The sequence below is a fragment of the Gavialis gangeticus genome, unplaced genomic scaffold (genome assembly GCF_001723915.1).
Source record: "Gavialis gangeticus isolate Ggan-Ray unplaced genomic scaffold, GavGan_comp1, whole genome shotgun sequence".
In the NCBI taxonomy this organism is placed as follows: domain Eukaryota; kingdom Metazoa; phylum Chordata; order Crocodylia; family Gavialidae; genus Gavialis; species Gavialis gangeticus.
This window is the reverse complement of record NW_017729015.1, coordinates 17,684,410-17,699,588: the sequence shown is the minus strand read 5'-3', so window position 1 is coordinate 17,699,588 and position 15,179 is coordinate 17,684,410. Positions and strand designations below refer to the sequence as shown.

At 45.8% G+C, this 15,179-nt stretch overlaps 1 protein-coding gene and 1 long non-coding RNA gene across 2 annotated transcripts in view; one reads left to right on the top strand and one right to left on the bottom strand.

Annotated features, from left to right (window-relative positions):
* Window positions 1-3,557: 3,557 nt before the first annotated feature.
* On the top strand, window positions 3,558-12,999 carry LOC109294155. The gene is made up of 2 exons (XR_002096473.1): window positions 3,558-8,730; window positions 11,953-12,999. It is a non-coding gene; the product is annotated as an uncharacterized LOC109294155 (long non-coding RNA).
* MAN1C1 (mannosidase alpha class 1C member 1) overlaps window positions 12,697-15,179 on the bottom strand; it is a 75,498-nt gene continuing 73,015 nt past the window's right edge. Inside the window, exons 11-12 of the mRNA XM_019512446.1 lie at window positions 13,917-14,032; window positions 12,697-13,482 (exon numbers count right to left, since the gene is read on the bottom strand). Coding sequence (XP_019367991.1) covers window positions 13,359-13,482; window positions 13,917-14,032 — 240 coding nt within the window. The 3' untranslated portion in view covers window positions 12,697-13,358. The remainder of the gene's footprint in view (window positions 13,483-13,916; window positions 14,033-15,179) is intronic.

Here is a 15,179-nt window from a genome sequence, read left to right as displayed (position 1 = left end):
CGAGGCGAGGCCTGCCCACGGGGCGGAGCCAGCGCAGCGGCACTGGACGGGACGGGACGGAACGGGGCGACCTCCGCCTCCCCCCGGCCCCGCCTGGATGCGCACCTGGATCCGCGCCCGCGTCCGGATGTGTCCGCAGGGCCGGACCTGTAGGCCCTGGCGCGGCGCGGTCAGTGGACAGGGGGCAGCCGGGGCCGAGCAAGTCTCACCCGCTCGGGAGAGGCGTCCAGCTGTACAGCTCTCCCTCTGGCCAGATCCGTCTGACAGGGTCTAGCGAGATAGCGCTACAGCTGGACATCGACCGCGAGAGAGATCTGTATGTAGGCAGACAGATAGGACTGGCTAGATAGATAGGTAGATACACGTGAGCGCGTCTGGCTCGGGTCTTCCTACCATTGCTTGGGACGACAAAAAGGGCAAAATGGGAAGGGGAGCAGGAGGCAGGCGTTGGCACCAGAGACGCGGGCTTTCCAGAAAAGTTCGAAATAGCAAATTTTCCGGAAAAATTTCCAATGCCCTCAAGAGAGCACGGGCAGATTCAGTGTGTTGATTTGACTTGGATTTAGTAAAACAGGACTCGACAAAGTACCCCGTTGTTCATTTGATGTCCCAATAGCCACATGTATTTGAACTGAAATATTTTACTGGGGGGAGGAATTAAATACAGCGCACCAAGTGTGGTTTAAGTGTTATATTCAAACAAATTCAAAGCTTTTGGTGGAAAGAAACTATTTTTATTGGAATACGTGTAAAAACGTAAAGACAATACAGGCAACCCCCATTTAGAGCTCGACGGGTTCCTGAAAAACCAAGTATTAAGCAAAACCGGAAGTATTTGATGACCCAAGATGGCGACCACAAGTGTTTTAATGACCCAGATGGCAACCGCACATATTGTAACAAAGCTCGCCGAGCGCAAAGCAGAATCAGGTATCAACTTCAGATGAGCGTTATAGCGAAACCGCACTAAGCAGGGGTTACCTGTACACAATAGGATGGACTTCCCTTGCATTATTTGTTTAAATTTAAGACAAAAAAGCAAAGGTATTAAAAACTGTCAACACATTCATTTTAGCACACCCAAAGAACTGTACACGATATGCCGTGCTTCGGTTTTGATTTGACCTGCACAGCCAATTAGGTAAATTCATAACTTGATTTTTGGTTTGGATGATTATGTGAGTGCATTTATCCGCCTGTTCACAAATCAATAAAACATAGATGTACTCTCTCTCGCACTTCCTAGCGATAATCACTTGAACAACATTCATTACAACTTTGAAACTGCCAAGCTTGCCTAATATTGTACTGGCATCCATTCATTGGTACTAAGCTTTTTATGAAACAATTTTTTAAATGCAAAATTTCCCACAGAAAATGAAAGCACTGGAAAATTTTCTGTTTTGGAAAATTTTCCACTACACATCTCTGGTTGGCACTTCTGTTTGTATGAGGGTGCCCAGCAATGAGGTGCGGGAAAGAGATCCCCAGAGATTTGCCCTGTGAATCCAGAGTGTTAACGTGACCCTGCCCGGCCGTGGTCTGTCCAAGTTCTTTGCACCAGAAGATGTGCTCTGTTATTTTTCCTGTGGTCAAAAAAAACAAAGGGAAAGCCAAGAGCTGGTATTTTTGGAGTCGGGTCTCAAGTCTTTAGAGAAGACCTTGAGTCTAAGGTTGAAAACCCTATAGAGAGAGAGAGAGAGCCGGGTCTAGGGCCCCCAACGCTGGTGGGATGCAGCATTTAGAACGGATGGGAGATGACAATGAGCTGCGAAGTCAAGCGACTCCCTCGGTGCTGCCAGATTAGAAATGTCGCTGCCACTGCCAAGCGGTTGGTTTTAAACTGTGGGTGGAGCAGGAACCAAAATGGCAGAGGGGGGGCAAAAGCACCCCCTGGATCTGCCCACATCAGGGGTATATATTTGCAATTCAGACCTCTTTTTACCAGCTGGTTTTACTTGCTCTTGGCCTTGTGGTGTCAGCATGGCCTGCACCACGGGCAGGATGCCACCGCCTTGAGCCATAGTTATGTTCCTCCAGCAGCCTGTTTAGCTCCTGGCTGCAAGTGGCATCTCATCCCCAGCGGCGTTGCCCCTAACCCAAGGATTTCAGCAGGCAGATAATCCATGTAGGGTCCAGCTCCTACCTGTGCAGCATAATGACTTTTTCAGAGCATATGGCCCACAGGAAATAGCAATGCTGCCTGCAAGGATCCAGACTTGGCCTTCACCTGCCCTTTACCTCCCTGCTTTTGTAGCAAGTTTCTTTATAACAACCACCATCCGCTGATTCAGGATGAAAGAATCACCCCAGGCCCGAGGCTATTAAAAGTGCACCAAGAGATTTCTTGGGACAACCAAAGCAGTAACAGGGGCAGGAGCAAGGGTCAGAAGTTAATAATAAATGCTCCAAGGGGAAATCATCATGACAGGCCTGTGGATGTGCCATTCCCAATCATGGGCCAAAGCTCACCAAGTAGAGCTATAAGTCCCCCTTGATGAGGAGGGCTTAAAACTCTAGCTCCCACGGCCTTGTGGGCGCTTCTTTGTGGGAGAAAGACTAAGGGACATCACCCTGATTATAATGTGCCCTTGCTGAGTTAGGCAGTCGGCAGCAGTTTTCATCTGTTCCCTCTGCAGAAGCGACAACCATGGAGGCACTGCGCATCTGGACTCAGTCTGCCTTTGGATTCTGTCTCAATGGTCTAAAGAGGGGCTGGTAGGTCCAGGGTAGCCTCCACCCCTCCCTCGGGGTACGTCTTGAAGGTCCCGGTGTGATGCTCACAGGACTCCCTACAACTGGATCCATCAGGCACCCAACTAGATCTCTTATGCATGCACCATGATCCAGAGGATCAACAGTTGCCTGCCTTGATGAGGGGGGCCACTAAGGGCACATCACTGATTGCTTGGGACAATGAGAGGCCAAAATAGGGACAGGAGCAAAGGTCAAATGTTGGCGCACTGTTCTTTGCAGGGTGCTGCCGGGTGCCAGGCAAGGAGGCCTGCACAAGAGAAACCCAGAGATTTCCCCTAGGAATCCATCGTAGTGTTAAAACTATCCTGCCCTGCTGGGGTCTGTCCGAGCTCTGTGCGACAGAAGAATTACTGTTAGGTTTCTGTAGTCAAGAAACGAGTGGAAAATTAAGAGCTGGCATTTTCCAGGGGAGGCCTTGAGTCTATCAAGGGCTTTCTCAAGGTTGAGAACCACTGCTGTAAAGCATTTGAAAAGTCAGGCTCATCTTGCAAAGGTTTAAGCACGTTCTTAACCTGAAGCATCTTAGTTTTTTCCTCCTGGGCTAACTAGGACTACTTAGGAGTGGTGCTAACGACCACAGCTGTGACAGCTATGGGTGAGAGCAGAATGGTTGTTATGTTTGGCAGAAGAGTCACTGCAGCACCAGAGAAAGCTCTGGGACATTTCTAGCATGACAGATGCTACTATAAAGCTAAATTTTATCTGCCAGCAAAGCTAAAGGGGTGTGGAAAACAATTAGGAAAGAAGAGAGTGATGAGAATACAAACAGGATTCCTAACGAATGGAAACTCGCCCATCTTTCTCCACTTCCCATTTTTATGATTTTTTCTCAATATGAAATTTTGACATCTGTTTTGTTATAAAAATGAATATTAGCTTTATTTATGGAGAATCAAATATAGACAGAATGTCGAGCAAAACATTAATCTTAATTAAATGCATTTTCCATTGTAATGAAGTTTCCACAATTCCTATATAATTAGGGCAAAATATAATTACATTGAAGAGATTCAGTGCTCTTCAGTGAAACCCTTATATGAGAGTACACATGCACACATGCATGTATGCATATACAGGATCCATTTAGTATTAATCAATTTAATTTGAAGCCTCTTCTTGAAATTCCTAATAGTTTAGATTTCCCACACTCCCATAATTGGCTGATAAATCACACATGAAAACGTAAGTGTTTTGGATTTCACTTTGGGTCGGGTGGTGACAAACACTAGTGCTATTACTCACAAATTTTCTTCCAAGTGTCGATCTCCAGTGTTTCTTGCCACTTGCATTTGCTGAGCTTGTCTTTATTGCTGCTGCAACGGGCTCGATTAACAAAATATATAGCAGAGAGATGTGCACATTTTTGCTTTATTTCCTTTTTGCTCTCCAGAACAAAGAGATTTGAAGATATACCCATTAATAAGCAGTTTGTTTGTGCTGTTTAGTGTAATTTAAGAATATCTAGTATAGGAATTTTCCAGAAACTAATTACCACCATTTTTGTGGCTTTAAAATTCAGAGAGCCTGCCGCCACAGAGACTCTTTTGAGACTGAATTTAGATGGAAAAGAATTGTGCGTGTACCTGGCCAGCACTGAATGTGCAGCAGAACTGCTGGATCCATGCCACCCTGAAGTTTGCCTTTTCTTTAGGAGGCAACATGGTCTTACCAAGAACCCACTTTCCTACGTGGGTCAGAAGCGGGGCACAGGAAGATGTCACATCAGCACGCGAGCTGGGACGTTTCAAAGGCCTGTTGAAGACTGGATGGGGATGGGGGGCAACATAAATTAGTGTGAATGATGATGAGTCTGATGCCAGGATGAGTGGGGCAAAACTCTCCTAGATTTCAATGGTGCAGGGGCAAGTCCTCCACTCCTGAAGTCACAAACTGGATTCCACCAGCCTCACGGAAGAGGAGCGGTCTCTCCAACCCCATCGCTCATCCCAGCTGGCAGGGCGTTCAACCCGAGTAAGGATGGCAGAATTGGGGTCTCTCCTTGCAGTGACACAGAACAAGGCAATGACATCTGAATGAGACGTGTCAGTTATTCCCATTTCTACCATCACGGTGCCCACAGGCCCCAAGTGGTGCTGGCTGTGTTACGTATACATAGGATCCTGCTCCCAATTTAAATAAACACCAGGTGAGGGGAGGGGGAACTGAGGCACCAAAGCAATGATGCAATTTGCTATCAATTATACACAAACTTGGCAGGACTCGATTTTCATCAGTAAATGTCGATAAACGGTGGCTTCATTTCACACTCGCAGACTGGTGAAAAAAGTATTCCTGACCTTAATCAAAATGGATAGAAAGGAGATGTAAGGAAAGCAGTGCTGATAGAGGTGTGTGACAACAGGCCGAACAGCCCTACAGAGCTGTGCTGGCTGGAGTTTGGACGGCGACTCCCAGAAACCCCAGGGGACCAGGAACCAAGGAAAAGGAACTGGCCAAGTGGATGAGGGAGCTACGGGTGAGCGGAGCTGGGACGGATGGCAGCTCTGCTGGCCGCAGTCCTACAGTCGTTACGTTTGTTGCGGTGGTGGTTAAACTACACTATAATAATAGTCAACCGTCATTAATAAATTGTTTGCCCTCCACGCTCCTAATTTCACACAATCCTGAAAATTTAAATCGTTAAGAAAATCTAAACAAATACTTAAAACTAAACATTGAGATTATCCGTTGAAATGACAAATAAATACAAATCGAATTCTGCCAAACCTCATCGTGCAGCTGGCTGGTGACCGAGCTAAGAAGAGAAGCCAGGTCTGTGTAGTCTTGGTTAAACACTGTAGCTGCTTGACTGTGCGGTGTACCACCAACTACCCCCTGGCATTCAGCTTGCTATTATAAGTCAGCAACTTAAGCATGCGCTTAAATCTATCCCTACTTAGTGAAGCACCAAGACCAATTCTTAACAGGAAACAAAGGCCAATTATTGTTAATCAACAGTGCTGTGGTGCTGGCTGGGAGCTATAATCATCACACCCCAAGACCAGGTGCTACACAAACACAGAAAAGGAAGGTTCGTGCCCCAAATGAGAAACAACCGGTGGATACAGACAGATGGATGGGGAGTGCAGGGGAAGGAGACAGTCCTGGGGAGCCCAGCTTCAGTAGCCTCAGTGTAGGTAATGGTCTCAATGGGACCATGTACTCTGTTGAATCAGGGCCGGAGCTGGCTGCCTCCAAAATCCGAGATGGGAATGACTCATTCTCCTGGCTGGCTGGCCAGCAGGCTGCAGCCAGAGGATTGCACATTCCTCTAACCGTCTGGTTTTAGAAGTCGCACAGGGTGCGGCTCCCACCCCTCCTTTGGGAGAGGAACTGACAGCAACTTTGCCTCATAGCTGGAACATCTGTTTCCTGATTGCCAGCCGTTCATGTCCTCCCATTACTCCTGGTTATACCCCCGCATGCCACCCCGAGCCGTTCCACTCCTTCCTCGGCTTAATCCCCTCCAGGCTCTTCTACACGGCTGCCACAGCGGTCCTTAGCAGGGGTTTGGCCAAACGATACATATTTAGTTCTTTTAATCTTTCTCCATAAATCACCGTCCTCAGTCCCTCCTCCCATGCAACCTTGCACTGCCTCTGAAATTCCCCAACTGCTTGGGAAGATTTAGTAGCATTTTCAGCTGCTCCAGGGCTAATAATGCAGAGTGTTTGATCTCTAGGAGGGTGGCAGGAAGCGTTAGGGATTTAACGCTTTGAGGTTCTGCCATTTCTTAAGCCAGCTTGATTGTTTTGTTTTAGGTCTTAAGGAGCGTTTCTGCTGGAGAGGAGGAGAACATAACCAGCCACTGGCACCTTAGCTCCTGTGGCCCAGCTCAAGGGCACGGGGGGAGCTTTACCTCCTGAGAGCTAGGATAGAAGGAGGCCACCGAGCCTGCAATGATAGGAATTCCCAGCAGCTACAGGGCATGCAGGAACTTCTCAAAGAAGGAAGACTGTAGCGGTCAAGGATATTCAGGGATACAGAAAGCAAGCTGGAAAGGAGGATGTCTTCCTCCAGAGGCCAAACAGGAGGGGGAGAGGAAGTATGGCCTTGTGATTGAGAGAGACTCTCGGGAGAGAGTGAGGCTCTGCTCCCTCCCCTGCCACTGATTCCCCGTGGGACCTTGGTCATGTTACTTTTAATCTGTGCCTGTTTCTCCCCCTCTCTGTAAAATGGGGACAATCCTTCTCTATTTGCAGATGCTTTTAAACATGCAGGTATATAGGAGACACCAGAATACCACAGATGTACAGAATGAATTACGATGCTGGAAATCAAGAGGTACCTGCAATGGTAGGAGGGTACGAGTAATTGGATTCACAGAGCATGGTAGTCTACTGTTTGAACTAAAAGACCTTTACTTACACAGATGTGGCTTAAAGGGCCTGTAAGATTGAGCAGTGGGGTGAGAAGAGCTTTCCCTTCACTTGAATAACACAGCGAGCCCTTCTGGGGCACAGACAGGATGGAAGAGCTCCCGAACAGAATAAACACACTCAAGTGTTGGTGAACAAACACATGCTGGAAGTGTTATTAGATGACAAACCATGCAATCTAGTGGACACAGATACGACCTGACTGGATGGGCTTCACATCCAGAATCATCCTGGAGCCCGGACATCTGCCACGCCACCGGCTTCGGTTCAGCAAGGCAGAACGGAGCAAATGCTTTTCATATGAACACAAGGAAGGAAAGATTAAAGGAGAAATAGCAGAGGACATCTGCTAGGGACCAGCCCCCCTCAAAGGGGAGTGAACACAGCAATTCCTGGATCTACTCCGATAGTTCTCGAAACTCCAGATCACAGCACTTGGGAGGCATTTTAAATATCCGGACATCTGCTGTGTAACAAATGCAGCCAAATTTTCACGAAGGAGATTCTAAGATAGAAAGACGACAAGTAAAACCTGCTGGAAAAAAATTAAAATCAGAAGAGAAGCCATCCTGAATTTAGCTTTGACTAACAAGACAACAGGGACTGAAAATGTGAGAATAAAGAAAAAGCGGTGCCTGCACTGACAGGCTCTGATTTGACCAGAGTAAGGAATGGGCTCAGTTCAGGGGGTCCAAGCACAGCTGAAGGCCAGGATGTTGCATTTTGGGGGAAGAAAGAAATGAAGGGAGGGATCCTGACACTACTGAAGCCAATGGGCAGATGCCCACTGATTTCCAGTAGGGTTCAGCTCTCACCGTAAGTGAACACAGTATTATAGTAAGCAGCATTAAAACCCCATGTACATACACAAAGAGTGGAAGTGGCAGAAAGGATCAGACCCACAAAGTAGGGAAGTCTTAAACAAGGCAAAGGCACAGTCGTCATCTTGAACAATGCCAGGAACACGGGTGGCCAACACGGTTCCACATGGGAGCTTTCAAAGAATGAGGTAAGAAAATCCTTGCTGCAGTTACTGGAAAAGGAGTAGCAGCAGCAGCCAGAAAACAGCACAAATGAACAGCCCTAGGGGTCAAGGTGAAGGAATAGGACTTTTATTGTTCTGTTTTGAGGAAGTCGTTCTACAGTAACATGAGTACGTGTTAAGGGGAGGGTGAAAAGAAGTGCAACTCAAAAAAGGATGATGCATTTTGAAAAAATCCTTGCTTAAGAGAAATAAGAAGCTGAGATCAACAGGAAATGGATAAGGACCTTACAAAAGAATGAGCACTGAGAAATGTAAGGCTATTTTCTGAACCCACAAACACAAATCAACTGTTCTTGCTGGCAAAGACTGCAATGTAACCGATCTCGATGAGAAAAAAAAGGCTCGTTAGACTGCCTTAGACTTGAAGCTCTTCGGAGCAATGCCTATTCTGTGTTTGCCTAAAACAGGGGGGCTCCAGTCTTGGCTGGTTTCAGGGCAGTGCTGTAATAACCATGATTTATTCATCATGGAAGTGATCTTGACTTGCGTTCTGAGAATGTCATTACTGGGAACAGCACCACACATAAGAGGGGGCTCGGCAAAATGCAGGTAAGTATCACTGGTGGGTTGGAGGGACTGATTGCTGCGCCACATTCGGATCTCAAGGTAGCTAGGTGTTTGTGCAACTGCCCAGCTATAAGCAGGTGAGTAACCCCATTCACTTCCATGAGACTATTGCATACTTCAAGTTAAATAGTGCTTAAGTGCTTTTCTCAGTAAGGGCTTAGTGCAGTGGTTAGGCTCAAGGCAGCCCATGGAAAATGCCAGCTCTTGGCTTGCACTCATTTTTTGACTATAGAAAAACAAGGGAGCAATTCCTCTGGTGCAAAGAACTCAAGAAGACCACAACCGGGCAGAGTTTTCTTGACACTCTGGGTTCCTACCTGAAATCCTTGAGGTTATCTTATGAATCCAGTGTAGGTGTTTGTATACCTGACAGCGCTCACATTGCAGCACTCCCCAGCACCCTTAAAAGGATCTCACGGCACCAAGTGCGCGGCAGCACTCTGGTTGAGAATCACCTGTCTAGAGGCAATGGCTACCTACAGAGTTCACCTAATGCACAGAGGAAAAATCCATCTACAAATATGTGAAGAATTCAAACCCCAAATAATGTCAGGAGAAGACATGTTTGAGGTAGAGGTCTTACAGAACAAAAGGCCGGTATGCAATTCGGCAAAGAGTGATTTAGCTTAAAACTTCTGGGAAGTTCCTGACAGCAAGGGCTGTCAGTCTGTAGAGTAGTGTCCCAAAGGAAAAAAATAAAAGTCTCATTGCTTAGGACATTTAAAAGTAGATCAACCAAGAAAAGGCGGGCACTCGATTCCTACTGAATTGTAATGGGTTTGTGGGTGCCTTACTCCCCTAGGCTCCCCTGAAATTCTCAGATTTAAATGTTCAGTGGAAAATAAACCTGACAGAGATACAGATCAGATAGCTTTCTATGGGGCTTTTACTTCACTGATTCCTATGAGTCATGTAACAAGAAATATTTACAGTATGAGCTATGCAGGCATCTTAGTAAAAAAACCCCAGAAAACCAAACCCTCCCCAATTACAGCACAGCCCATTTTTCAGGGAACTCTAGAGAATTAAGTCACAGATCCAATGCCAACCAAATGTAACATCTGAAACTTAAGAACAGTTACCACTGGGGGCAAAACCCTAATCTGTCAGGCCTGAAAAAAACAAATCACACGAACAGAGCAGATCAAAAATATACATGGGGAAAATATTACAACTGCCAGGATCTGGAATTCAATAAGCAATTCTGCTGAAAGCCTTCCAAGGGAATTTAATAAAGCTTTAACAATGAAGTGCAGGTTACAAGAAGATACATTTATTTTTTGAATGGTTTTGTCTTATCTCCTTGTAAGGCCAGGCAACAATTGACAGCCATTCTGCAAAATGATTTATCAATACTGATATTAAATTTATCCCATCCTGGATGACTTTCAGTTAACAGAACCTCATTTATCAAAAACTTCTTATTATACAAATTAGGGTTGTATCTTCCAATGGTGAAAATGAATTCATGCAGCACTGATTTGGGTTATCTGGATTTGTTCCCATTCCCTATTACAGTCAGATAACCCAAGTACCATCATGTTTCTTGACCTGATGTGTCAAAATCCAGGGGCTGCCAGTGGGTGAAAACTCTGGTTCCACTGAAGTCAGTAATAAACTCCACTGACTTCAGGTGGGGGATTTTGTCCCTGGCAGCATGGTGAAATAGGTAAGCAGGAAAAAGCTATCCAGCTTTCCAGGTCCTTTCCATTGGATACTTAGAACTGAGAGTGCAATTTAAATGCATTAATGCTTTTCTTTATGCAAAATAAATTCTTTTTCTTGATGAAAACAAATAGGACATGAACCATACAATAAAATACACAAAAGCATTCTCTTCTCAAAGGAGGATACATATGTGCTTGACAGCATCTAACTCAGAAGAACAAAATGCTGTCATGCTTGGGCAAGATCCCCACTGAAGCCACGGAGCTTTGCCTGAGACTTGACTGTCAGATGAGGCCCAGGAAAGCATGGGGGAACGAACCAGGAGGTGTCTAAGATCCTCATCCTGCAGAGGTCATCATGATTTTATATTGCAGTAGCACCTAGGAACTCACCCTGGATGTGGGTTTTGTTGCCCTAGGTGCTGTGTAAACTCAGAACAAAAAGACAGCTCCTACCCCAAGGAGCTTTCAGTCTAGATGCATGCCCTTATCTCTACTCGTGTGTGTAGTCCCAGTGGCTTCAATCCAACTACTTGCATGTCTGAAATTAAACGCAGGCATGCGTACTGGCAGGAGGATGGCCTAAGACAGCAGAACATACGCGGACATTTGCAACGAATCCTTTCAGTGTGGTAGCTCTCAAGCAGTTGTAGCAGTGTGTTGGCAAGTCAGCATATCTACTTATCTAGAAGCTTTACATTTAGAACATAGGAGTGCATTGACTGGGTCAGACCCTTGGTCCATCTTGTCCAGGCTCCTCTGTCACACAGCAGCAAAGAGCAGATGCTGAAAGGGAGAGGGAACAGGGTCTGACCAGGGCTTTTTCCATTGTTCCTGTCCCACTTGCAGTCTCTGGGATTTAGGATCTAGGAAGTTCTGATTCAGAGGTCGTGCCCCTCACTCCCATGCTCAATAGCTACCGATACCCATTTCCTCCAAGAATTTGCCCAACCCCTATTTGAACCTGGCCGCCAGCTTCCACCACATCTTGTGGTAACAAGTCTCACACCTGAATTACACTTTTACATGCACAAATAAAATCACTGTATCTGAGGCAAGCATAGAACCGCTGGAAAGAAAAAATCCCCTATCCAAAAGTATTTTTGATACTACAAATCCCACTCAGTTCACTGCAGCATCTGAACATTCATGCAGAAGCAAGAATAAACGCATCATTCTGGTGTATACCACAAATCCATTTTCAGAGGGAGCTGGAAGATGCCACTTGCTTTGTTTTTCATGACTTCACCGGGCCAAGGGGCTGGCTATGCTATGAGCAGGACATTTTTACTTACAACATTTCTCTAATCCACTCTGAAAACTCTCAGGGCTGAGCTTACTTCCCAGTATCAAAATCCCTTGGATAAAATACCTCCCACCCAGGACTCTTTATTTACCAATAACCATTCCTCTAGGCGATGCTTACCATCCAGTATCTTTATCCCTGGGAAAAAGTTAAGCCCCACTATGACAAGCTTCTTCTCCTCTCAGGGAATTACACAGGCATGAACTGAAAAGCCCATTTTTGTTTTCAGAGCTTGCTTGAAGTGACTTTCCATTCCCAAGTCGCTGAATAAACTAAGCAGCATTTCACTGGAGCAGAGAGAAATGCAACCACTGCAAAGGGTCCCAATGCTTCCAACAGATCTAAAGCAATGAGGGAAAGGTTTTGGGAAGCAAAATGTTCTCAAGAGGGACAAGGGAAGGGTGGAGGCTCAGCCAGATGTGAGCGAGCATATTTCAATGAGGCACAGGTGCTGTTCACTTCTGATGCCTCCCCAGTGGAAGATAAGGGCTCTCGGCCCCTTCAGGATCAGGCCTAGAGAACCCCACGTTGCTCTGATGCCCAGCATCACCTGTGGGTTCCACCGCCAGAATCTGGATGTGCTCATGACTGGGATGAATCGTCTCACTGCAAGGTGCTGGGATACGTCATTGCTAGTCATTGCAAGAAAGAACAGGAGAACTGAGCTCAGTGATTTCTTTGCCTTGCAGTTCATCCCAGAGGAGTCTATGTGGATAGGGATCTTTGTGTGTGGAAGTGAGACAATTTGCAGAGTTCTTGCTACCGCAGACGTCAACGTGAATGTGCAGGTTTGGAGAACGGGTGTAGATTGACGTTACTGGTTAGAGAGTTGACAGATTATTCTTGAGCTCAATATTTACTGTAAATAATTCTTGAAATCAACCCAGCCACGTCAGCAATTCATTCCAAGAATAATGTGGCAAGTATCTGACAGGCACGGATAGCTGCCAATGTAGGATCAACCCGCGATGGTACTTATTTTACAAGACATTTTTATTCTATTTCACAGATTTGACTATTACAGCAGTGAAATTATTACAAGTGACTCAACATTTAGGGTCAAATTAAAATAGAAAAAACACAAACACAAAGAAAAGTTACATGTGATGCAATGTGTTTTAAGAACACAGAAAAAATATATAAAAATACGTTTGGGTCAAGAATTTTGCAGACAACTTCTGACTTAGTTACACAGTTGACGCCACTTAAAAAGCACAGTATTTGAAAAGTGTAATTAGAAATGTGATAAAATCCAACAGTATATAAAAGGCAAAAAAATAAAAAAAAATGAAAGGAAGGACAAAGGGGAAACCTCTGTTTTATGGCAAACTTCCAATCCTTTGGCCACTAGAAAGCAAAGTCAGTGGATTTCTTATAAATTCTCTGTATAAAGGAATGTCTATGATCTGTGTGCAACATGGCCCAGAATCGACATCTCATTATCAGGCTAATAGAGTTCCTCATAGAGGACAAGAAGGTGCTTATGTCATGGTTGATTCTTCCCACTATAATACTGTCCGCAATTGGACTAGTGCCCCAAAATCCCATTTTAGGAACGCTGCTAATTCCTTTAATGGCAAGGAAATGCAATGACCCGTAGACTGCCGCGGAGGCAGGGAGCTCGGGCAATGGCTTCACTAGTGCACGCTTGCTTTAGCTTTAAAGTTCGTGTGGTTCACTGGCAGTGGGTGGGCTTCTGTGTTGAATACCCAGTCCTCCAGAGATAGCACATCATCTTCACAGAACAGAAGATAGAGGTACCTGGAGCCCCACGGTGGGAAGAGAGAAAAGGCAGAGAAAGAGTCGATCACAGAAAAGCTCTAATGGGGTTCCCAGTGAATATGTAAGGTCTGATCCTCAGATGGAGTAAATAGGGATAGCTCATTATTACTAGAGCTATATGGTGAGGATCTGACAACGACTACTATTACATCCAATGTACAGCTAAAATGTACTGCCCTGTGCCTGGGAAACTGCAAAAAGGTATCCCAGTCACGTTCCCTCCCCCTTCTGCGGTAGTTTGGCAGATGCCGCATGAACACTCTCGCAATCCTCCACAACCTGCACAGCAGGTAATCAAATGCTTTTTAAGATGAAATTATACTGTATTTTGCATAAAGATGAACAATGCTATGTAGGCCTTCATGCCCCAAGAAAAACGTTATTCTGAAAGATTTCTATGATATTAGACTTACTTCAATGTCTCTGCCAGGAAAAAGCTCTGTTGCATGTTGTCGTGGGTTGGGGTGGTGGTATACACGTCTCGGATACCAGAGTAACCGGCCTCTACTCTACAGTGATTTTCTAGTGCCTGAGGAAGGAAACTAAATCTCAGCAACACACGGCAGCATGGAGTAACCCATTAATCATTATCAGTTGCATTACAAGTCAGGTTTACAAATCAGATTCAGTTTTTATAGCAGCTTCTCTCTCACTGATTATTACCCAGGACTCCAGGAAAATGATAGATCTAATGAAATAGCAAGAGAAATGTAAACTATGTAAACTCATTGACTGACTGACCTTGGTGTTACACACGCATCAGCAATAGATCTCAAGTAGTAACTCTTTACGTTTATAGAGTATCTTCCCAAGACACTTGCAACTGATAGTCCAGCCACTGAAACGCAGTCTCTATGGGTATTTGTGCATGTTTGTGCTGCGGTGCCAGGAGCTTTTAAAAGCGCCCGGAGCTGAGGTGCATGCATTTGTATAAATAGTAAAATACATGACAGCGGTGAGAAAATGGCGGCAGCGCACTTTTGAACTAAAACACATCAAAGGTGTTTTAGTTCAAAAGCACACCATCACCATTTTCTCAGCACTCGCGCATTTCACCATTTATACCAATACATGTGACACAGCGCCGGGCACCTCAGCTCGCATGCGAAGCAAACTCAATTAATCCAATGTGTCGAAGCAGACAAATCTAGGTGTAGAAACGCCCTATATGGTATGCAACAGCAGCCAACTGGCCATCACACAAGATAACAGAGCTAGGTGGGGGGCCACGCTGGCTGGAAAGTCTCCTATGGAGGGGGGTGCAGCTTGTGTCCACACAGCACAAGCAAGACCTTGTCTCAGTCAAACATGTCATAGAAAGCTCACAGATCTACCTTTATAGGATGAAGACTGATAAATATGAACCTGTGGATTCAAGCAATCTACACGTTTTGGAAGTGTGGCTTAATTCTCTGGGGAGGGAAGGAGTATGGGGAGCAGATTGAGACCCCTGTAGTGAGGGAGGGAGTGGGGCTGGGGCAGGGGCTGCACAGGGGGATGGATGGAGCCACGAGCAGCTTGACCAGGGGGCGAAGGGGTCGGGGGGGCTCCTGCTGCTGCACGCACCCCTGGACCTGCATGCAGGGCAGGGTAGATTGCCACTGTGGGTTTGAGACAGGGCAGTGCTGAGCTCTCCCAGCACCACCAGCGCCTGTCCCCAGTGCAGCGTGGCCCAG